This window comes from Dermacentor silvarum, chromosome 1 (genome assembly GCF_013339745.2).
Source record: "Dermacentor silvarum isolate Dsil-2018 chromosome 1, BIME_Dsil_1.4, whole genome shotgun sequence".
NCBI lineage: Eukaryota > Metazoa > Arthropoda > Arachnida > Ixodida > Ixodidae > Dermacentor > Dermacentor silvarum.
The window spans coordinates 57,977,378-58,002,530 of record NC_051154.1 but is presented as its reverse complement, the minus strand read 5'-3'; the positions used below and the strand labels follow the sequence as shown (position 1 = coordinate 58,002,530).

General features: G+C 46.5%; 1 protein-coding gene across 1 annotated transcript in view; it reads right to left on the bottom strand.

The window, feature by feature from the left end:
- LOC119463893 (junctophilin-1) overlaps nt 1–16,457 on the bottom strand; it is a 101,402-nt gene extending 84,945 nt beyond the window's left edge. Inside the window, exon 1 of the mRNA XM_037724715.2 lies at nt 15,910–16,457. Within this exon, the coding sequence (XP_037580643.1) occupies nt 15,910–16,288 (379 nt within the window). The 5' untranslated portion in view covers nt 16,289–16,457. The remainder of the gene's footprint in view (nt 1–15,909) is intronic.
- Nucleotides 16,458–25,153: the final 8,696 nt, after the last annotated feature.

Below are 25,153 nucleotides of genomic sequence, written 5' to 3'. Positions count from 1 at the left end.
TAGGCCCAGTTTCCATCCTCAACCTTGGTGCTTTGCAATGAAGGCGAGTTGTAAAATAAGGCATCAGGTAACCCGTTAACAACTGCTGTAATGTCTTTCGCGCTTTAAAAAAATAAATTTAACATTTCGACATCGAAAGGCCATAAATAGGTTCGCCTATCAATGATACTTTAACTTGGACCATTCCATGTCTTTACAACGTTATTACTGTTTTTTTTTTTCGTAACAGTGAGCCTCTATAGCTTTAGAAAATATTTGAACGCCCAGCACTCTGCATAAAGTTGATGGCATTTATTTACAGGCAAAGAGAGCACGCTGCCTGTTCCAAAAATGTAACAATTTGAGAATGTTTACGAACGTGTAAGAAACAGCTTATATTATTGAAAATATCTTTTTTATTTTTTTTCTCTTTCTCACACTTCTTTCTTTCTGACGAAAGGAATCGAAGATAGCAAAATAAGGCTGATAACGACACACATTCTACTTTGACAGTGCTTTCTTGCACCACAATCTTCGCAGCTTTTGATAATATTTTAATGACGCTCACATTGATATGACTTTGCCATAACACGTAATTTTGAACAAAATCCGCATATATTAGTAGACAGAATTAACGGACAGGCGAGAGATGTAGTGGTCAATTAGACATGCCTCCGGTTTGTAATGCTACACGCAGGGAAAGGGTAAGGACAAAAGAAGAAGAAAAAAAGGCAGAGGGAGGCAGCAATTTAAGGAAATCACAGAGGTGCTCCAGTGCACAAGTTGGATGTCGCGTGGAATCACCATGCTGTGTTAAGCACAAGGCTATATGTACGAGGGCGTTCACGCTAGTAAGTTCATGCGAATACCACTAAAGCGTTGCGTTTGCTGAATGGTCGCGAGTCTGACGTCCTGCTCAGTTGAAGAGAAATTTACCTAGGTTATAGTTAACGAAGAGACTATTTTTCCATTTGCTTTCATTATTTCCAGCGTTTTCCAGAACCAACATCGTTGTTGTCATAGCGCTATTAGCGTTAACGGTCACCGATTTGCTTGGCCGTACCAAAGCGCCAACAGGTTAAGAGGTTAAAATAAGGCCGGTGAAGTAGGGCATTTCAGCAGTCAGGCGTGAAGACGTTCTATCGTAAACCTTCGCTCATCGCATGACCGCTGGCTCAGCAGGAGGCGAGCGAGAGAAGCGGCGGTGTGACGAGCCAGGTTCGGACCACGATTTCCCAGGCCCGCGGAAACGGGGCCTCGCCCAGACGCCATAAAGCACTCGGCACACTGCGAGCCCCCCTCCTACCCGCGTGGCATCGTCATTTTCGCCGAGCCGCGCGCTTTTGAGTCAGTCCAAGGTGACGCAGCCAGCCAGCCAGGCGCGTTGTTCGTCGCTTGCACCGGCGCCCCCACCGTGGGGCACGCGGAGAAGCCGCGGCTCCAAACGGCGGCCCGTGAAACCTCGCCCCGTGCGACGGCGCTAGCTCCCACGTGCTTGCGCGCTGTCTCGGCCGGTAAAAATAACGCGACCGGCCGACGCCTACAAGTGCACACGCGTTCACGTGCAGCGCTGTCAGGACGAGCGGTTCGGACGCGACTTTATCGCTGCCGTGGCTGCAGGACCAGCCGCCCCCAAGTGAGAGAAAAAAAGAAAAAGGCTTCCCCGCACTGGGGGAAAGGAAATATGGAATAGAAAGGAAGAGTATGGCAAAAACGCAGTAAATGTACACACATTGGCGTTCAATAGACGGCCGCATAGTTCGGTAGACATGAGGAAGCGCAGGAGCGTTCTGTTCGTTTTTCCTGCGTTCAGGGGCCAAATTCACAAAGGGTTTCTTTTGTAAGTGATCTTCGCTATTGGCCAGCCATCTTCGATAATACTATGTCCAACATCAGGATAGGCTGAAACTTTCTCTTACGAACTTATGTCCAACATCAGGATAGCCTGAAACTTTCTCTTACGAACTAGATTCTAGCGTAGGAGCGTTTTGTGAATATGGGCCAGGTCTTCTGTGGCTACAGTCCCAAGGTTGTTTTTTTTTTCTGTAGCAAGCTCTCCGATGCCAGCTAGACGGCCATAGACCACGTGCCTGATTGGGCTGCACGAAATGCCAGCACATACCATGGGCGACTGCCAAGTTTATTTTACACGAATTAGAACTATTTCTTGTTTTGGTGTTGCTGCTGTTGTTCCTTGCACTTTGCCTACTTATTTTCAAGACTTGTGCCGGTATTCACAAAAACATCTTACGCTAGAATTGTTCGTAAGATAAAATTTCTGCCAATCCTGATGCTGGACATATTTGCGGAGGCGAGCAGCCGATGGCAAAGAACACGTACGAACGAAAATATTTGTGAATTCGGTCCCTGCTTCTCAGTTCTGTGCATTTGCACCCACAATGATGCCCCTGCATGCAGTTTTTAACTGAAGTGGGTCTTAGTGGTCATGGGAGTATTTTCCGACGGTGTTGTGCAATAGCCCTGCATTACGAATCAAAGAATTCCCCTCGATTTGATCAAGCTTCATTCCTGGTAGCTTTGAAGCTATACGAATACCTCTGTTACAAAAGTTTGCAAGAGATGTATTTATTTATTTATCTTCAAGAATTTTTATCACAACTATCAATACATGCTAACGGACGTATTACCAAAGTATTTAATTTGTTTCGTTAACATCAGAAGCCCTGAAGGCCAGTGGCAGCCAAACACAGAACCTTCGCGTGAAGCCTGCGGTGCTCTACCAATCGAGCTACAATTGCAGATATCCCTCTGCAGATATCCCTCCATCCACTTTCTTGAATATTTTTGTATGCGTAATAGATCTAACCCTGAGAGTGTTGCTTTCCTTGGAACTTTAATCCGTATCGCTCCACTATAACGTGGTGGTGGTGGGTTGCCCTGTGTTGCTTTAGGACGTTAAACCACATAAATCAATCAAACCAAATAAGAGAGCATTTCTGGCAAGTATCATTAAAATGAGAACTTTATAACTTGAGTCATAAAACCACTGCGCAAGCAAAACAGCAATGCGCTTCGCCAAGAACATCACGCCGACGTGGAAGTTCTTCGCAAGTCGATGAAGCAGCGCTAAGTGACTGGCGTGATGGCGAGGACTGCCTTTCATAATAAACAGAAACACATTAAGTGTGACGTAGTTTTAATGTTCACGTAATGAAAAGGGACCTGCACCGTGTTTAATGGGCAAATCCACAAAACGGCTAGAGGAAAGAGCAATCTCAGTCGACGACCATAAAAGGGACAAGGTGCGGTTCATTGCGCAATAACTTACGAAACGGTTGACATACAACACATCGTGACCTAGCCGTTCTTCTGGCAGAGACCAATGGTGCCTAGTGCGCCGCCCTGTATATCTAGAAACCAACTGGGCTTCGAAGCTTTGCGGACGATGAAACGATTCTATGAAAACGTTAATGGACACAGCCTCTATACGCTACTTTACACGGTGGGATTGTGGAGTCCATGCATGGACACTGTCGCGCAGAAAGGGTACAAGGAGAAAGCCAAGCAGGGAAGAGGCGAAAAAGGCAAGAGGAAGAAGGTGAAGATAGCGCGGGTGTGCACAGCTAGCGTGTACCATGGGTTTTGCGCAACGCGCACTGTCTTACTCGCTAGAGTCGGGGCCAAGTGAGATTGCGAGATAAGAAGCGGGAAGTGCATCTGGCGACCGTTCCGGTCTCTACTCATTTTCACACTCTCGGAGTGTTTGCGGTGGGACTAATATGATTCGCTGCTGATCCGAATTACGTCACGGGCGTTCGCAGTGACACGCTCGCAGGGATCGACGCCAAGTCGTGGCTATAGCATCATGTAGGGGCATGCGTGCATGGTCGATGCGGTAAGGTGACGACATCAAGCCGTAACAGCGGAATAAATGCGAAGCAGTAGGGACGCAGTGAAATCTTCAATTAGCTAACGCTGTCGGCTGCAATTTATTGCGATGACAACGAGCCTCGCAGCTGTTTCTTTTTTCATTCAGATGTCCTTGGCAGAGATTATCGTTACACACTCCCGATGTCGTTTTTCTTCTTTTTTTTCAGTATGTTTGCAATGATGCTTCCTGCCTTCTACAGCTCTCCATACGAAAGGCAGTCACAGTTCCTGCAGTATGACTGCATGTAGTATAGAAGCTCCATCAACGCAAACGCACACTCAAAACATGGTAATATTATTATTAGTGCTCGGAAAGCAAACGCGGAGCTCATCACGATCCTACGTTTCCTCCGCTTCCAACTGTAATACCATGGAATTTTCCCGTCACAGACGGCCGTAAATGTTGAGGCTTTGAAAAAGAAAAAAAATATCTGTAATAAACTGCACTATATCATACTGTATGGTGTGTGTGTGTTTTTGCATTAATCTTTATGTAGTTCCGTGTCCGTCAAGAATTTAAACTGTGACCTCTGGTGCTTTGGCCATTGAGCCGGCACGGCGGGTCAACCGGGGGCAATCGAGGATAAAGCTGTTCGGTTTACATTGCACTTTCGCTCAGATCTTTGATTTGTTCTACATTCATTTTTTTTCTGCAAACGAGGTCAACGATCGCAAGCAATGACGAACGAAGAAAATTATAGAAAATTTTTCTGAAGGAAAGAGCTCAAACCCGGGAATCCAATGAACACCGAAAATAGAAAGAAAAATAACTGAAAAGCTCCAAGTTGAGGACTCTTGTATTGAAGATCCTGACGCGCCTTAATGAAACAGCATGAAATAGAAAAAAAAAACACACAGAAAAAATCACCAGCCCTTCTCCTGTCGAGAAAATGGGGGTAAGCGAAGCTTGTGTGTGTATCTGATCTTCGTGGTGATTTTCTTTCTTTCTCTCTTTTTCTTTCTTTCTCTCTTTCTATATCTCTTCCTTCCTTTCTCTCTCTCTCTCTCTCTCTCTCTCTCTGACATTAGTGTTGATTTTCTTTCTCTTTCTTTCTCTCTTTCTCTTTCTCTCTTTTTCTCTCTATCTTTCTCTCTTTCTTTGTCTGACCTTCGTGGTGATTTTGTATATTGCTCTCTCTTTCTCACTCTCTTTTTTTTCTCTTTATTTCTTTCTCTCTCTCTCTCTCTCTCTCTCTCTCTCTCGTTCTCTCTTTTTGTCCCTGGTATGTGTCATTCAGTTCGGATCCTTTCTGCACCACGACCGCCGACACTTGTGAGCCTATAAAGCTTCGCTTAAAATATTACCTGAGATTTACAAAAATCAGACACATATGGAGCTTTTGAGTATACCAAACTTTACTGTTTGGTGAATTTCAGTCATAAGAATTGACCATAACTATTAAATTTGTAATAGCGGTTGCGTCGAACATAAACCGAAAAATGCTTACTTTTCCGACACAAATGGCAATGGCACGAGACAAAAAATTAAAACGTTAAAGATACAAGTATGAAAGTACCAACGCAACGAAACCATGAATGTTTATACTTCAGATAGCTGAGGAAACAAAAGCTCAAAAGGGCATTCAAATGACTAACCTGCCTCCTCAAGGTAATGTGGATGTAGGTAAAGAAAAAAAAGATGAAAGAAATACAAATCTTTTAATACTGCGTTGTGTAATATTGCACCTGAGTCGTATTCAAAATTTGTTAAATATGCGCTTTGATTCGTGCTTCTTTGGGCTTTAGCCGGATAAAAGAGCACCACAAGCCAGTTGCATTTAACAAAGTCACGTCGTTCTATTTTTTATGAGCTGTATTCAAGGAGAGGCTGGTGTCTATAGGTGGGCCGGCTATTCCACTTAAATACTGCAGTCACATATCTAATTAGAATGTCAGAATATACATCCAAAATTGAATAAAAATTGAATAAAGGTCAGTCTCATGAGGCCTTGGGGTTAAAAGATAGTAATGAACGGGCAAACATCAACGCAGTAAGCATAAGCAAGAGTCGTTTGGAATATTGGTGATGCATAGGTAGAGAAGTCTCAGAATGATGTCAAATAAAAACTGGTATATAGTAACAGACTGTTGTAATCGTGAATGTATTGCAGACATCAAAGATTTGAATTAAACATGTCGAACGATAGTGTATTTAGATATGAACTTAAATATAAACTTAAATAGTATATGCTGGAGCGTGGTGGCACATTGCACCACCCCGTTAAATATGAAAATCCATAATAATCATCATCTCCATCGTCACCACCACCATGATCATCCCTGACATAGGTGCGCTCAAAACGATAGTCATAGCAGAATAAACGATCAGAAAAAAAGCAAAACAAAGCACAGGAACATAATTTCTAAAGTTCACGTACAAAAAACATAATTGTTGTCGTCGTCGACGACTTCTGTTATGTGATCTTCATAAATATCACAACCATTTGCGTTGTGACATAAGCCTGCGTTGTGGCATTTATAAGCCTCACTTCATGAGTGTTTGTGTTTATGGGTTCGGGTGTCCCTCTTTGAACATTTAAGGAACAAAGGCGACCGCAAACTCAGCTGCATGGTGTCGTGATGGGCAGCCGTATAGCGCACGCCAGGCGTGCTACTAGGATGAAGTCCAAGCGCCGTGAACTCGGATGATAGAAGAAGACCCCTCGGTTTATTCTTCCATCGTCTTATATAAACGTCAAGTACAGCATCACCTAATCATGTCGCGATTCTTGTATACACTTCCAAGCCCAACATCACCTGAACAACTCGGGACTCGCCTTGTATACACATCCAAGCACAAGATAGCATGATCAATGATAGACGTAGCTGTCGCCTCTCGCTGTGTCTCTCACGTGGCGTGGCGCGTGAGATATGAAAGATCAATCCTAGCACATATGGTTTGTTTGCTTGAGTGCTGAGTAGCAAACTAAATCGCCATTCGCTAGAATGTTCTAAACATAGCAAGGATAATTACAGTGTACCTTAGAGCAATAATTTCATGTTGACTAAGAGGAAGTATGTGAGTACAAAGTAAAAAAAAAGAGAGAGAGAGAAACAAGAAAAGATAAGTACCCTCCCTGCTACCTTATTTGCCCTTGTTTTCTCTTGCGTTCCTTTCGTCTCAACAATTGCAGCACTTCGCTTATAATTTACAGGGATACAGACTTAAATTATCGAGGCAGATATTGCTTCCGCAATAGGCGCGTTGCTCTGATTTCAGTAGCTTATAAAAAGAAGCACATGTTTTGTGGCTGCAGTTAGTTCTTTAGAATTAGGAGGCCGCTCACCAATCAGTCTGCAGTTAATCCTGTCCAGAGTCAACTCATTCTACCCTAAATATTCTAATCTCCTCACGCCAGCCAATTCTCTGCCATCCTTGACTTCGTTTTTCTTCCCCTGGTTTTCCTTCCCCTGTGATTATGTTACCGTTACTAATAATTGTTTTCTCTTATAATGAGTTGTCTTTACTATGCAACAAGTTCCTGAACACGACAAAGAAAAGCGAGAGCTTCAGTGTCAGAAAGCATTGAAGGTTTTCTTGAGTTTCACTTGTGATATGTCCAACAATCATCTACGAACGTGATGCAAGACGGGAGTGTCCACCACTGACCGCTCAACCAAGTGATACCAATGCAATTTAGAAGCCGCTTTCCGGCAAATTTTTGAGACAGAGGCCTGCGCCGGATCCAAGCTTTGGCTCCTGAGTGAGGAGCAGAGTGGAGAAACCGAACAGACACAGAAATGACTTTATTCCTAAAGTTTGTCTAGCTACCAGCTCCACCTGAATGACTAACGTATAGACTATACGAGTGTGACCAGATAAGCGTAACCAAGAAGAAACCGCAACACGCACAGGATAGTGACATGGATTACAACAGTACCTATCAGCCTTACGGCGCACCACACACTGCGCTGTAAGCCTGCATGTTTGAAAAGTTTTTCGTCGCAGGTACTCATTGCATGTTTACCGCCACAAGTGCACAATGCATATGACCATCAAATGCATGGCGCACTCTCGTAGTCATAATGCAAGCAGCAAGGAAACACACTACGGTAGAACAGGCTCGTCAATTCTTTTTTTCTCTCTCTCTTTAGCGTGAATTTAACAGTGAAGCCAAAGAAGAAAGTTGAAGAAATGTTAGCCAAACCCTGAGTCCTTTCAAGGGCACTTCACATGCGACATGTACAAACATCACCTGTTGCTGTGTAGCCTACCTTTCCGTTTGCCAACAGTTATTAAATAATGTCGATATATCGGCGCAATTTGACCCTTTTCCCGCTTAAAACGTGTTCATGATGGTCTTCCATTGCATCCCTCATTTATATATTCTACATTGTAGCAGCTTCAGTGACATCTGATTCAAAAGCATAAAGACAGCCATGAAATTAATGCACAAACTGTGCTAAATTTTATACTTACTGAATGACAGTAACGCACGTATGTGAAATGGCACAAGCTAAAGTGAATGACCAATTTTTAGTTTGCTCTGGCTCAACATGAACAGTTTGACAGTGTTTGGCATCACTAATAGCCTACCGACAGAGACAGTTTTATCAGCTGGTCAAGCATAAAAACAACACATAATATCAGAGATTCAGCGATATGAGGTGTGCTCTCGATAAAGAATATGAAACCCGAAAGCAGGCTCACCTGAAGAAAAGAAAACGCCGAAACTCAGGACGCCGCAATAAACCCTGCTTGACTAAAAACATCGTACCCTTTCGTACTTGGATAACCTGAGAATAAATAGTTGGATAAATAAACAGGGACATAAAATCACAAGCTCAAAAAAAACATGCGAGGACTGTGCTGGAAACACAGAATTCTAACAATTAAATAAAAGAAAATTAGGAGCCTTCAGCAGACATGGGAACTCGGCGTTCTCGAAGCCCCTCCGAAGCGTGCTTTTCCGCACTAAATAAGAGATAGAGAGGAAGCCCAACGCGCCAAGCCTGAGGACAGTGCTATCGTTCAGCGATATGACCTGCACGTACGGCAAGTTTGACAACACGCGTATAGTTGAGCCATGACGAAGGTTTTATACGGATTTACAGTAAAGTTCACAGCCCTCATTTACACCGGAATTCATAGCCACCAGGCTGTGCCAGACACCTTTGTTCGTTCGGACGAAGGCGTAGCAAAAACTAGACCCCGTGACAGCGTCTTCTGCGTTGGCAGACTTCTAGAACGACTTAGACGGCATTAGTTGTGCTCCGAGACCTCGCGTTTCAAGATGCCACCAGTTCGGCGCATCATCAACTCTTCCGATACAGACAAGGTCTAATCTAGAAAATGGCTCCCTAGCCGCCTCCGTGATGTACTGTGCAAGAATGCGTACACACTCGGGGCGGACGCGTGTACGCACCGATTTATTTGCTCCCACATTTCGCGACATGCAAAAAGGGTGCCCTACAGCCCCGCATCAGGTGAAAACTCGGGCGGAGCCGGGCAGGCGCTGTTCGTGCCGGCGAACAAATGCTCCGCGCGCGCACGGCCCGAGACCCCGGCCATCAATCCCAGCCGCCTCGCGGCCGATCGGCTCCTCTCCTCCGGTACGCGCTCCGGCGCGTATACCTCACCTAGCTTTCTCCCCTTTTCGCGCGGCCCCCTTGCTTGCCAAGGTCAAGAGCACGTGTTCTGACCGCGGTGCTCGGGGGGCGGCACGTTGACAAATCACCGGCGGCTCCCTCGAAGCGACAGCAATGGTGCCGCATTAGCGCCGAAGAGAGAGCGACGTTGCGCGAAAGCCATCTTTCGCGTGTTCGCGCTCTAACCGGAATCTTCTTCCCCTCGCTACCGGGACGCGCCTAAATAAGGCTGACGACAGGGCCGTCGGCTACAGACACAGGTCCTCGCGGCCCCGCGCAATCATCGGGCTGTTCCTTCACGTGCCACGCCGTACGGCGCGTTCCGGGATAGTGCGGCAAACTACTTTTTCATTTATTTATTTTTTTGTTACGAAGCAGAGAGAGCTCCGGCTCGTTTGTCATTGTCAGAGGCAGCAACGCACGGAGACTGCATGCCAAGACGCTGCGCGGGCTCTCACGGCCGCCTCGCTGAATCGGCACGCTGGCCCTGATTTCCTGTTTCAGTCAATGCCCCAATTTCCTGACTCGGGTCGAGCAAGAGGAAGGTAAAAGAAAACACCCGGGCGAAGGTCTTGGGGAAAACTTTAGCGAGCGTATCGAGTGAATGCGTATCTCCGGATAGAAAAAATATTGAGCTCCTGTGTCGTATAAGACTGCCCGCTACTCTTGTGTTCCCTCTGCCTCCCTTCGTTTTACTCTTTCCGACAACAAGAACCTACTACTAATCGTCCTTTTTTTTTTTTTTTGCCTTTGTTCAGAAGTTTTTAGCGCATGTTTCCGTTTTTTTTTTTTTTTTTTTTTTTTTTTTGTGCTTGTATTGCTGCATCTCTTGTCATTCTCAGTTATTCTTTCTCACATTTTATCTTTTACATCGTCGTGCTCTACTTTTGGTGACTTTTGCCAGACTGTTTACTTGCTTTGTTTTTTTTTTTCTTTGTTTTCGCCTTTCTGCTTGCTTGCTTCACAGTTTGACCGGTTGGCAGAAATTCTTGGGAATTTTGTGCATGCGTTTAAACGAAGAAAGGCACAAGTGGCTTTACTTTTTTAATAACATACTAAACATGAAGAAAGCTAAAATTGCGCTCAATTTTGTTAAATATTTTGCGTATGTATATACCACGTGCAATAAGTAAGCGCGGATACACTGGACTCTCTTAGAGCCAAAGCTTGATCGAAACGGAAAACAAAACCTCATGTTTATCGAGATTGTTCTTTTTGGCATGGTAGTCAAGACCGGTGAACCATGCCGCTATAAAAAAAATTATGGCTAATATATATAAAAAGAAACATGGTTACAACCGTCTATTATATGTATTTTTCTATATTATTTCAATAAAAACCGAGCGCTTGGTTATTCTGCGCGATGGTAGAGGAGTTGTCATATATTGCTCTATATTTACCCTCATATCTCGCTGAAAAATATCGAATTTCTCACGCCGATAGTCAATGGGCCTAAGGGAAGCGAAAACACAAAATTCAACCAGAGGGGGTACGAATGCCTGCGCTCTAACCCGACACCACAAGCACGGCATTATAGACAAGCTTCTTCACAGGCGGGTTGAGTTGAAGGGCCTCGAGACAAACTCGATTACGATGCAAGCTTAGTTGCAGCTGGGACACCATCGGAACAACATTGCATTAGTTTTGCGGCAAAAACTGCGGTTCAGCAATGTGAAGGAGACTGGGCGAGGTATTAGCTTCTGGTCAAAACCCCCGAGGCATGCCACTAAGTCAATTTCCTGAGAGAGTAGTCTAGCGTTAAACCAAGTAGCTACAACAGCCGCTGTGAGCACGCGTACCAAACTCTTATTTCTACGCCGCTATGTTGTGTGCTATAGGCCGACCGCGAAAAAAAAAAAAGTAACAGTTGTGAAGCCACCTTTTCCTGGAGACATTGATGTCAATCTTAGCAACCAGTGAGACGCTCTGACGTGACAAGTATGACATGTCCGCAGAATATGAGTGCAAGCTATTTAAAGACTATTTCCAAGTAGTGCTGTCTGTTTCTTTTTTTTTTCTTATTTACGGAAATCTGCAGAGGTTAGGTGGAACGCTAATATTCGGTAACGCGGCTGTCTGTCCATCCTTATGACGACCTGCGATACAGTGGAGCAGGGAGGCCTTCTCTCAGCCTCGCTCAAATTATGTCCTTTTGACGAAACGCGGCTGCTCATAGAGTTGCTCTTTAAATTAGGATTAGGGCTGGGACGCGGACAAGTCTTTCCCGACAGTTAATACTCACACGGGTGTGCGGATTATGACAATCTCTGTGTAGGTAATTAACGATGTGCTGCACTGAAAGGCTGTTGTGCTATATCTGAGATAAAGTCTGAGGACGTTACTTGCCACAAGAAGAATCGAACGCTGATTAAAAAGAGCAAAAACTGTTAGTTTTTAACAGCGCTTTCATTGCCAACCTCGATCTTCTTTTTCACTTAAGATTTAGCAACGTAAGTTGGAGCTGCGTGGTGAATAGTCAGATATCTCGAGCCCGAATTCACAATAAATCTTAACCTGCCGTGGTTGCTTAGTGGCTATGGCGTTTAATTCGCTGCTAAGCACGAGGTCGCGGGATCAAATCCCGGCCACGGCGGCCGCATTTCGATGGGGGTGAAATGCGAAAACACCCGTGTACTTAGATTTAGGTGCCCATTAAAGAACCCCAGGTGGTCCAAATTATTCCGGAGTCCCCCACTACCGCGTGCTTCATAATCAGATCATGGTTTTGGCACGTAAAACCCCAAAATATATATAATAAATCTTAATATATTTAGACGATCGCACTTACTTTTATTTATTTATTTTTATTTATTACATATCCTTTAGGCTGGCACTCATATTCTGAAATGAAAATATGCCGAACAATTTTAAACTGCGACACATAAAACGGTGGGATTTGACGTTTGAGTTAAATTTTCGTTTACCAAAACGTATTACTACGTATAAAAACTGTGGCAAGATAAACATAATCTACATAAGGCTTTGACCCGAAATAAAACTTTCTTGTAGCCTCACCTGGACGAACGAAATTTTGTAACCTCTAGATAGGCGGAAAGCGCGATGTGGTAAGGGTCGTTCTTACTTCTAAACTGCCGTAGTTCTACGGCAGCTTGTTTGTCGAATAAAAAGCCATAGGACGTTGACCTCGTTTGTTTTCAGCTATGCAGTTACCAATTATTTTTCTCCGTGTCTTTCGGCTCTCAAAACTATCATACGTCTTCCGCGTGCGTGCTCGTTTTTAAGACCGCTTCGTTCAGCCATTTGGTTTAAGAAGAACGTAATACTTGAATGTCAGTGCCCTAAACTACCACGTAGTGTTTCTTTCCGTCTGGCTACGTGATGTAAGCATCTGATGGGAAATATTTATCTTTAAAATAACTGCGTCCAGCATGAATGCCAGTTGCGTCAGTTGGCATAAAGAGGCGAAGAGGCGGTGGTAGCACGTTAAAGTTATGAGATATGCATGTGCCTTTCTGCATTTACGCACTGCTGACATGAGTGACAAATCATTGTTGTGCCATCAAAAGCAGGAATGGCCTTGTTTGTCTTCGTTCGTCAATCGACGGCGATTTCTCTAGCCATCACACGTAACTTCGGTGCAGTAAAGCAACCTGGAGGTAACATCTCAGGAGAGAAAGTTTAATGGTGCCTGGAGAGGTTAGCCTAGCGACAGGCCTTGCATACTACTCCAGTTGAGATGGTGAGGAATGAAAGACTTGAAACGAGATAAAAAAAATACAAAGCACACGAGTCATTGATACTTCCTTATCTCATCCGCAAGCAACAACGGAAGTGCGTTGGTTTCCAGTATTACAAATCAATACAGCTCAAGGTACGCATAATTATTGCTCTTACTGCTACGAATCAGAAGTAAGAAATCTAACCAGGTAAGTAGGTTCATGTAACATTCTCCCTGACGCGAAATACACGTCTTACACGTCTAACATGTCTAAAGAAATCCGCAGTTTAGCATAACGCAACATATTGCTTCACAGAGAAAAATCTGCATATCCATACACTCAAGATTCAAGCACTGCACATGAATTTCGCTACGCGTTTAGCCTCAACTCGGACAGTGAAAACCTCACGATTTAATGTTGTCGTTCAACATTAGTCTAACACGTACCCGGGTAGCCTCTACAGAGCAGGAAATCTTTCAGGAATCATCAATAAACAAACAGCAGCATCAGGAACCATTATGGCGCGTAATATAATTTCGCCAAGTACTCGGGAAAATAACAGTGAACAACAAGCCGAAAAGACAGAGGCAAAAGCTGGCTCCCTCTTCCTTGTGGCTCATTATTCGCTGTTTCATTATACGTTTTTACAGCGATCATGTCATCTTCCCAGTAAGATGAATGCGACACACTTTACTTCTCTCCGAGCTAATAAAGTCACAACCAACTGCGCAGCTGTCACTTAGATAAACACAGCCTCCGTCCGAAACATTCTCGCACGATACAAAACCCCCTCGAGCGCACCCTAGAGGTTCTCCGAGCAGCTCCAGCACACAGGAGCGTCACTATGCTGCAGCTGAATCCTGCGTTTGAAGCCCGACATCCCGCTCAGGTAATACGAACGCGTACCCGACAAACTTTACGTGAACTCCGAGTGATAGTGAGAGCACTAGCTCGTATACGCGCCGCACGTCTTGCAGGGCAAGCAGAGGTTTCCTTTCCCCGCTTCGAACGCGCCGACTTTCTTTGTGCCGGCTGCCCGGCACTGTAAATAGCGCGGCTCGGTATACACGCGACGGCAAAGGAAGCGGAGCGAAGCTTTCTACTTGATTGTTCGAGCCGACCCGGGGCGCGCCAGGTGAGCGCCGCTTCGTGTCAGAGGGCGCGGTTCGACCCGTTCTCTCCGGCCGACACTCGTCGCCGACGCTCGGTTTCCCAAGTGCAGGTTAACCGATCTTCCCCGCACGCTAGCGACGGAGAAAGAAAAGCTCGCCTTGTTCAGGATACCTGGCATGAAGCGCTCGTGTTACAGTTTTGTGCGACCTTATATCTGTTACAAAGGAAAAGCTTTAGGCGACCGTTGCTTTCACCCCGTGACTTACTGCGTTTGTATAGTCCTTTTGGCTTTTGTTGCGTCCGTGTTTTGCACGCTTGCCTTTTCTTATCAAAAAACATATGCATTTGAAATGACTGTGCATTTGAAAGACGTCACTCGTCGGGGGTGCGATGTTAGAATGGCAAGAGTGCGCTTATACCGTGTTTCACTTCGGCGCGCGCAATGTTGCGACGAAGATTTCTTGTCTCATCCTTGCTTCTCTGAGCAGTAATGTGCAAGAAGCGAGAGTATACGAGACTCGAGCGAGTTTCCGCTGACAGAGTCACAGGGCAGCCGCAACAAGGCGCAGTATGCGTTTCTGTCGTGTACTGCCAGTAATTTCGTTCTGTCACGCTACGCACGTCCCTTTTCTTTTGTTATACGGTGACGCACTTCTAAAGAAAGAAAAAATGTACCTAGGGTGCAAGGAAAGAAAGTCGTTCAATAGAAGTCACTCTGTGATATGTTCATGAGTCGAAGACATGTTTGTGAGCATAAAACGTTTTGAATGAAATGAGCATAAAAGAAGTCTCGTAGCTATCACGTACTTGGCCCTTTGCAAGTATAACAAGATTGGCGCGCTCTGTGATGCACTTATACGCAATTCGCATACAAAAGGCGATAACTTTCTACTTTTTGTCAACTATACGTTCGCTTTCCGAGCTCGAGAAATATGTACAGGCGTACGCACCGTTATTGCGTTAAAAAAGTGCTTTACAATTTCATTCTTGCTGGTCTGCTTCAAGGTGTTCACAAGTTAACGAATGTCTAAACAGGTCGTTACCTTTACATTGCATGTGGTTCGAAACAGATGAACGTTGCGTTTTCGTTCTCGATATTTGGGATCGGAGCGCTCAAGTCTCTCCTTCACTTTGCGATTTCACGCATGCGATGGACCATTTACTTCCTGATGCTGAGAAATACCCATGCATGGAAGCACAGCCAAGCACACAAACTAGTCATGGCCATTGAAGTGTCTCTGGCGGTATCTGTTCACTGAAATGGGCCACTCGCATTCTGTGCCGTTGCCATTCAAGGAACGTCGGCCAAGCACTAACGTAGATTGTGAACCTTGCTCGTGGTCACGGCAGAACAGATTCCCGTTTCGATGGGGCGTGGGGAGTGGCCGAAGGAACACATTGCCAAAGAGCACGGCTGCTATTTGGTGGGTGGGTGTGTGTGTGTCTGTATTATATATAGCCTGACGCTGACTTGCGGGCCCTGCCCACACGGCACGCGGTGTGCTGGGTGGCCCTAAAGCCAGGGAGACCGAGAGGCCAGGGATGTGGCCAGCAGGGCGTCTCGGTCGCCATGGTTACAGGCCGCGACGCCAGGTACGGCCACCGGAGTTAGCGCGAAAATAGTTGGCGGCGGCGCCCAAGGTCGGGGCGGACTGACCTCCGTCGGCGTACGTCTCGGAGCCGTAGCCGTCCTGGAGGCCGTTGGCCCAGGTGCCCTCGTACTTGGCGCCGGAGATGAGCGACTGGCGCACGCCGTAGCGGCCCTTGAAGCCCTGCGTCCACTCGCCGCGGTAGCGCCAGCGGCCGCGCGTCTCGACGCCCAAGCCGTGGCGCTTCCCGTTTTGCCACTGACCCTCGTAGCCACTGCCTGAGGGCCACGTGTAGACGCCGGACACCTCGAAGCCGTAGTGCCACGAGCCGCAGTACTCGCCCTGGCCCTTGGGGCCCGTGCAGACGCCGTGGCCGTGCGCCTTGCCGTCCTCCCAGCCGCCGCAGTAGGTGCCGCCATCGTCGAAGTCGAAGCGGCCGCCGCTCATCCTCCTCGCTCTAGCAGGGCACGGCCGTCGCCACCGGCGACATCTCCCCGGTCGCCGTCGTGCTCCCACTGGTTCGGGGTCGTTCGAAGGACAGATCGGGCGGCTTCGCAGTCTTCGCGGCCGCCCCCCCCTGCGAGACGCGCGCCGATCCCCGCTCCGCCGCGCGAGGCGCCAGCGCCTCTCTCGGAACACGCCCTCGTGCGGCCAACGACGACGACGCCGAGGGCCCAGCGCCGCCGCTCGGCGCGCGCCGCCAACGCCGCTTCCCGAGACGCGGGATCCAGTGTGCAAATGCTGTTTACTCTGTGCGGCAACCCTGCTCTGCAGTGAAGCCCGGTGTCGGCTACGCATGGGAGCGGTTTAGATGTTCAGCTGAAAAACAGTGCTTGTGATTCTGCTCTGTGCTTAGGCCGCGTTAACTGGCGAAGGAAAATCTAAAGACTGTGCATTAGCGTCGATAGCCGCCACGAGGAGATTAGCGTGATTGTTAAGCACCCAAGTGTGCGTCACTTACCGAGCGTGTTACTACAATTGGTTTTTATCACTTCGTTTTTGCCGTCAGTTTTTGGTAACGATTGTGCATATAAAGCCGAAATCTGAAAAGTTACTGCACTCACCGACTTCTGTGTAGCCTAAGGTCCGTATGGAAATCTCACCAAATAAAAAAGTTTTCGGCGGAGGATAAAATCACTCAAGCAAGTGCGAAAGTTGGAAAGTCCATCTAGATTAAAGGGCTCTTCTTTCAAACTGATGCTGAATCAGGGCTTTGTCTTAATACTAAAATCACGCGACTAAACGGCACATGCAATCCCAGTGTCTAAGTAGTTAAATATGTCTAAAAAAGGTGAGCGGTAATACGTCTAATAAAACACTTCTTTCGGAGCACACAACTGACAAAATGAGTCGTCCCTTGAAAGAAATCTACTTCGAAGTCGTGTACTGAGTTGTACTCATGTAAGCGCGGAAATTTCCGTTAAAAATCAAACACTTGTAACAGTCAAAGATGGGATGTAATGTCGCGTGTAGCTCTGCTACACATAAAAGGCAGTCCTTGTTGGTTTAAAGTGAGTCTGCAAGATGCAAACTATCGGCGACATGAGCACATGCGATTACCACATCTCACTGTGAGCATGCGCACTGGTGACCTTTCATGCTGCCAAGACTTGCGAAAGTGCGCGCGGCAGACTGCCTTTAATTTTCAAGAGCGCGCGAGTGACTGCCAGTTCTGCATTTGGTTTCTATTCTTTGACGATTCAATGTTTTCGAGAGCTCATGCTAAAAGGACAGGCACCTGCACGGATTCACGAAGCTTTCGGTCGCCCAGACGTTTCATAAGAATGCATTGTAAGTATTTGCGGGTCCAAGCATAATAATGAATGAGTCGATAGCGAAGGTGTCGGGCACTCAGAAACAGCTTTTGTCTAACACAGTCATAAACTTCCGATATTGCTATCTGCATAACACAGTCAGAAAATCAAACACAAAAGGATAGATATAAGCCTGCTGGTGATGGCGTATTCGGTTGGGCCGCTGGCAAGCGCATTCGACGTAGGGAGAACTAACTCGCTGTTAAGATGAAAACGCATTCGTTGGTTCTATTCGGCCACGCGCGCGGTGCCTTTTATTATTATTTTTTTTTTACCTGATTCGGCCTAGCTTAGTTACTGGCTGCGCGTGGTGCTCTATACGTCACTGCCTGCTTCATCGCGGGAACTTCGAATATTAAAGCTCACAGGGCACCGCGTTGTGGTCAAGCGGCCGAGCTCCACTCTGATGACCCTAATTTCTGGTCATAATTTTACCATGTAGAAGGAGTTAATGATTATAATTTTACCATCAGCCAACCATGAACGGTGAATGATAAGAGTGGCATAGAATCGAGCGGAAGACATCGCTACAAGTCGCAGCCCGATTTACTGGGATAGCTCTGACTCTAACGACGCAGTTTTTTTTTTTTTTTTCATTTGGTTAACAACATATTAAACATAGTATTATTCAAGAACTGAACGCACTAAACATGTAGTGGCACTAATCTTGTAACAGGTGAAAGTCTCCCAACGAAAAATGTTTATGAACAGAGTGCGAAAAATGCTTTAGATGCGACGCGTGTCACACGTTTATCAATTCTTTTTTTTTTTTTTTTTTTTTGGTCTGCAGTAACAATTACGCCCAAGTACTTATGATCAAGTGTCTTTCCTAACACTTTATCGATGTTATACGTGGCAAAAATTAAGACTTTTTTCTCGTTAACGTCATGCAAACAATTTTATCAATACTTTTTTTTATTAGGTGAAGAAATATGCGACCACCTAGCTCTTTGGGGCCAGTTATCACACAGTCTCAAACAGAGGGAAAAAAAGGCGAAAATGGGATGGAAATAACAGCAAACACTGCACACTGTATACAGAAGTCACAAGCACACAGGTAGTGTCATCACGGGCACCAACACCGTAAGCACGGTCTCGTTACTTGACGCAGTCACTGCCTCACATTGGGAGAACCCCACACAATCCTTACCGTATAAAGGTTACCTCCAAACTTGACAATTCAGTTCTGCGGAAATCTGAAAGGTGAGGCAGTTTCATTAAAGAGAAAAGTTGTCATTTGCCTGGCAGGAGCACAAAGGCAACCAATACGGGTTTGTCAGAAGGAAAACTTCACAGTTGAAGAAATATTCGTCCTGGTCCGTGGGGATTAAACCCGGATCAGTGCCTCTCCGGGGCGGTCGCTCTACCATCTGAGCTAACTGGGAGGCTAACAGATTGCGTCGCGAGGGCGAATTAATCGGCAATTCTAAGCACAGGGGCCCTGAATATGGCAAATAAAGTCTGCGGAAGCCCGCAAGGTTTATGAAAGGGGAAAAAATGACATATACTTTATAAGCGGAATGCGTAGCACAGATAAATGTATTCTATCACGATCGACACCACGCAGCGTCTGAAAGGTCTCTGTTTTGTATAATCTGGGCCTGCATTCACAAAAGCCTCCCTTACGTAGAACGGTTCCTCATCAGCCGGCGTTCATTCGTCTTCCACTCATGAAAGCGATCGTCATAATAACGAGACAACCGCTGCGTGGCAATGGCCAGTCGCGGACAGCACTTGGGTAAGATAAAACTTTTGTGAATACGGGCCCTAATCTGTTTTTGCTCTTATAGTTTAACGCGACTACAAATATAACACGGTGGAGATTTCCTCGGCGTCAGAGAAGAGAAATGTTGTTACAAGTAATTGATTGACTGATTGATTGATTTGTGAATTTTATGCGCACAAGAACCAGATATGACCCAAGAGCACCAGGGTCATGATAAGATATTACAATTACAACGCGACTCGATGCGCAACAAAACCGTAGCGGCGGTTTTCGAAAAGGGCGCTATCCACTGCGGCAATGTCAGTTTGTGCGGGACCATACTGCACAAACGTCGAGGTCGTCGGAACCCACGTGGGCACTCCATGGCAACGGATCACCCGGCCATCCCGCTATGCTATGCTAACATGGCCACTACACTACTGCCCAGATGGGCCGGACGCGCGCTGTAGCAGCTTGCGCCGTGGCAGCTTGCGCCGGTACGTCCGCGCGGACGCCCATCGGCGCAGCGAATCAGGTCGCTGGACCTAAGTCCTCGGGTAAATATTCTTGATAGGGGGACTAGGCTGACCGCCTTGCGCTGCCGTCCCACTTTCCACTTCGTTGTCATATCGCTATGTTGAGTTGCGCTCTCACACCTCGCCGATCCTCGCCCGTTTTCCGCGTACTCGACAGTATTCGCCTTCGATCAACGACAGGTTGTCTTTTCTGTAAAGCTCAGTCGCCTCGTTGTTGAGCTCGCCGAAATTCAAAGGATGAGAAAGAGGAGCACAAGTTGGGTGGCGGACGTGATACCACAGGACGTGATAGCACTGAGTTCGAAGGCGGTTACTATAATTTCCTTTCGCTCTTCAGTGTGGAATTGTTACCTTGACGAAAAACAGCGGTCATTTTTGCTGAAGTAAACCTACCTAATGATTTTAGCGTCTCAAATAATTGTACCCTTTCGCGTAACCACGCAAGGACAGCTTTTTTTAGTGGTACTGTGATAAAAATAATCTCGTCTGAAGCAATCTGGGGATCAAACTGCGCTGTCACTAATATAGGCCTAGCTTGTTAAGTTGAACTCAAGTTTGCATTTTGCAGCGAATAAAAAAAAAGTCACAGGCCTGCGCAGCACACGCAGCACAGTCACAGCGTAAGCTGGTGGAGCGGCTCAAGAGTAGCTCCAGTTTGGGCACCACGCACAACAGGGTCTTCGCGGCAGTCTGTTCGCCTCGTTTTGACGAGAATGATCTGAACTGTCCGCCCGGCGTCGACGGCGAGCTGCGGCTTGTAATGCTCTCTGACTTAGAACTACAACTTACATGTCGGGCGCGCCGCCTTTGCAGGCACTTTAACTAGATGGCGCCACCATGTTGGCGGAGGCTCGGCAGCTCGGGAGCGCGTTGATTGCGCGCCTCGTCTGAATCGCATATCGTCGTCTGCGCCGGCGGACGCTGCGTTTGCAGGCATCTTACCTAGATGGCGCCACCATACTGGGGGAGGCTCGAGGCGTTTCCCCCTGCGTGCTTGCGTTATATATGGGTATTTTCCGCGCCACGATAGCAAGCGCTTGCGTGGCTCAGTGGTAGAGTATCCGGCTCCCACGCAGCGGGCGCTGGTTCGATCCCGGCAGGAATCGGGTGCTTTTTTCGCGTTTCCGGCGATAGCGGTTACGCAGCCGCCGGCGGCGGCATCATCGCGACCCAAAACGGCTATTGGAATGAGCCCATAACAGCTTACGCTGTAAAAGAAAAGGAACGGAGATATATGCTTACAATTGATGTGGAGTGCGCATTAACTTCCTCTTTTAACTTCGTCCTACAGGTATGCAGAATTTTTTTATAACCAGTGCAAGGTTCGTTGCGAATACGCTATTAATTATGTCGCGCAATTTTACCACAGTAGGCGGAAGGCCAGCAAAACATGCACAAAAAGCCACGAGGAAGTGCCGCAACATTGATTGTTTTGCTGAGTGGCGGCCCCCGTTGAATGACGGTGTGCCGAAGCTTCTTTCAAATAAAAATCCGCCTCCATTCCACCCTGTGAAAGGGGATGTACAGCGAAGCTGTTGCCACCACACAAGCACCACCACTACAAGCGACGTATGTCACGAACGCACGCACGTGTGCGGAAGTGCAGCATACATGCTCATTCCTACAGGCCCTCCGCCAAGCGCAAGTGCCTTATTGAACTAATTCAATTTCCCAAAGTAAATTGCGTCAGAGAATTCGTAAATTACGACTCACACACAATCTGCAGACATGATATCTTCGCATTGTAATTCGAATATACGAGAAAACATATTTTTGTTACGCGGAAACTCAAAGACAACGCCCTTTTCCAGCTGCCGTTTGAGGTCTGTCCAAATGGCCGCGGCTGCTAGGTGGAGGTATGGTTTTTGGACAGTGTTTTCCATAATGTCGATTACGGTTGCAGCACACGTAGTGCGACAGATGCAACGGGCAGAGCACCCACGCATCAAGGACAGATACATTGTGTGCACACGAACGTCACGCGCGCACGCGCGTGTGCGGAAGTGCAGCCTATACATCCTCATTCTCCTAGGCCCTCCGCCAAGCGCAAGTGCGTTATTGAACTAATTGAATTTCCCAAAGTAAATTGCGTCAGAAAATTCGTAAGGTACGACTTACACGCAAGCTGCAGACATTATAGCTTCGGATTGTAATTCGAATATACGAGAATAACGGCATCGTCACATGACGATCTCACCTGATGACGTAATCTGATAACGTCGTCACGTCAAACACGTGACGTCAGGCGATGACGTCTTCGTCAAGTGATGATGTCACCTGATGACGTCACGTGATTCCTCTTGGTGAAGCAGCACACTGTGCGCTTCCCACTTTATTTCACTGTCTGCGGGATTGGTCCAATTTTTTGTGTGAGCACCGCGCACGCGGTGGCGAAAAATACCGACCAACTAGAGGCTAACAGATTCGCTGTAAAATAGATGTTCTGCGCATTTCGTGCACACATGTTGCATTGGAGGGTAATGTATTATCATTTCACGGCAGCCAGCACCGTTTCATTGCCGCAAAATCAAGGCAACTCGTTCACAGCGCCGCGCCGCCGTGTATATGTTTCAATGCGTGCCTCCGACCGCCTATCCACACTAACACGGCGACGGTGCTGCCACCTGTGGCTCGATCTCGCGGCGAATTGTGTTATGTGATAAAATGTACGTTCTTCCATTGTAAGAATATAGCAGTTCTGTTGTAACGTATATGCTACTTTGTAGCGCGAATATATCTGCGCCTCGTATAGCTTTGGGATGTTAAGGTACATAATTTTGTACGTTAACTCATAACACAAGTTGCTCACCAGCACTCTCGCCGCCCCCCAAAAAGGTACTACTGATACAAATACCTACACGATTGTTCTACGGTCGTTCGATACGGTCGTTCTGAAGAAGAAAAAAAAACGAGAAAGCGCCGATACACAGCCCCCATTGCACATCGGCGGTCATTGGCATACCTTGGCAAGTTCACCACTCCCAAACGTACGGTCCCTCGTCAAAATGAGGTTGAAAAACGCGCCTTATCTGTGACGTCACTCACGTGACATTTCTCACTCAATCAACAAGTTGACATCTCAGTTGACAACAAGGTGACTATCTCAGAAAGCGCTCGAACGTTACAAAGTTTTCCAATTGCAAGTCTACCGTTATACGGGCTCCAGCGTGCGATCCTTCACTGCCTTTTTACAGCGCCAACATTGCTATATTGTCACGAGCTGAAGTAGAAGAAGAAAAAGAAGAAAGAAAAGGAGGAAGAGGAAGGCTGACGTGGCCTGGAAGGAGCGAGGTGGGAAATGGCAGAACACCGCTAGAAGAGAAGAAGGAAGAAGTCCGCTAGAACACTGGCTGAAGAAGGCGGTGAATCTCAACGTCATTGGTTGTTGTTGTTGGAGCCATGTTTTGAGGCAACAACAACAACAACAACAACAACAACAACCAATGAAGTTGAGATTGAAGAGTTGAGCAGGACGAGGACACCAGTGGCCCTGCACCAGTCGGGCTTGATCCTCCACGCCCCGTGGCAGTGCACCATGGTCACCAGCAAAGGCTTGGTCCGAGGACAACGGCCCCGTCCTATGCTACCGGGACAACCTCGCCCTCACCGACGGCAACGCTCGACAAGCCAGGCCTATTCTACGGAGACAACCCTCAGCAGAGATGCCAGTATTCCACCGGGCAATGCGAAAGACCTACACCAACTCAGACATGTAAGTGCCACATCGCACGTGACTTATTAGGGCGTTTTAAGAACTTGTGAAATGATTTAAGAACTCGGGAAAGATATTTATGGGAAGGGCAGAGATCAAACTCAGTGTAACGACTTTTGCGGTTGTATACAGATTTGACGTGGACTTATCGGTGTGGTACATTATAAATGTGTTTTGTGTGTCTTTGTCCGGATTCATGTCTCGTGCACCGGTAACCGTGACATATATCAAGAACCAGAAAATTGTTTCTTCAAAAAAAAAAAACATCATGCGTCATGTTTTGTCATGTTGACAAAAGCAGGAAAACGATTTTTGCAAACATTCCCTTCCGGGATGAATATAAAAGCGACCTATTTATAGTCAAGAAGGTGAGGGATAAAAGCGGCGTGCAGTCGCCGTGCATGTATATAGTATGGTCCATGCATGTCCAGAATAGCATTCCAAAGACGCAAGGTCGCTCTTTGGCCTTAGAAGCCCTTGCGCCAATAAAATTTAATCATCATCATCATCATCATTTTCAATTTTTTGGTTCAGCTTAAAACATCTATTTTCCGCTTACAAATCCGGCAAAATAATGCTACCGGTCTTAAACTATACCTAATAATGTCTATAATATCCAAAATCACGAGGATATACGCAGTAGTTAACTATAAAAGTTTAAAATAAGACTTTTTTTTTTTTTGAGCGGTGGGAAGTGTTATGCGAACTTGTGAGTTTTAAAATAGCCAATCTGTATTATCTATGTAGTGAGGGTTCATTCAAGGTGATTCATGTGATCATACAATAATATTGGGGCCCTGGGTCATCAGGGGCACGAAGCCCCCCCCCCCCCCCCCACACCCACACATCACCCGCAGCAAAATTCCTCCACGCGCTAGAGGCGCAGCGCACCTGGCGAGGAGGCGCGCGCTCATTATTGAAACGATTTGACACCGGGCGCCGCTCGCAATTCTCCACAGCTGTTTCTGCTCTCGGGCTGCAAACATGCCTCGACCAAAGAAGATGAGCTTTGGAATAAATTCTCCTTTGTTTGTAAAACACATTGATAAAGCTCCGGACCAGTTGCATGCCTAACATACTGCAAATGTTGTAATTTGTCCCCTCACTTTGAACTTAGCCTAGACATTGCCCATAACGCCCGTATTTTCCCCAAATATAACCAAGGACCCTTGATTAGTTCACCGAGGACCTCACAAAAACCAACTACGAACGTCTTATGACGCATGAAAATAAGGGGGGGGGGGGGGGGGGGGGATGGCCCGCCATCCTGCCCTGCGAACGTGAATGTCCAGCGAAGCTACAGCATCAACCACCACACATGGTGTCGAGCATTGATTCACGCTGTTCTTCTGGTGTGTTTAATTTCCGTGGTCTACCCATGGCAGTCTTGTAATGAACTGAATGAGTTGCGAGATGAGTCTCCCTTTTAGATATGCAAGCGTGGTATATATATATATATATATATATATATATATATATATATATATGATGTCCCAGCTATCACGCAGCACGATTAAAAATGTCACAGTTTCGCCCTAAGGGCGA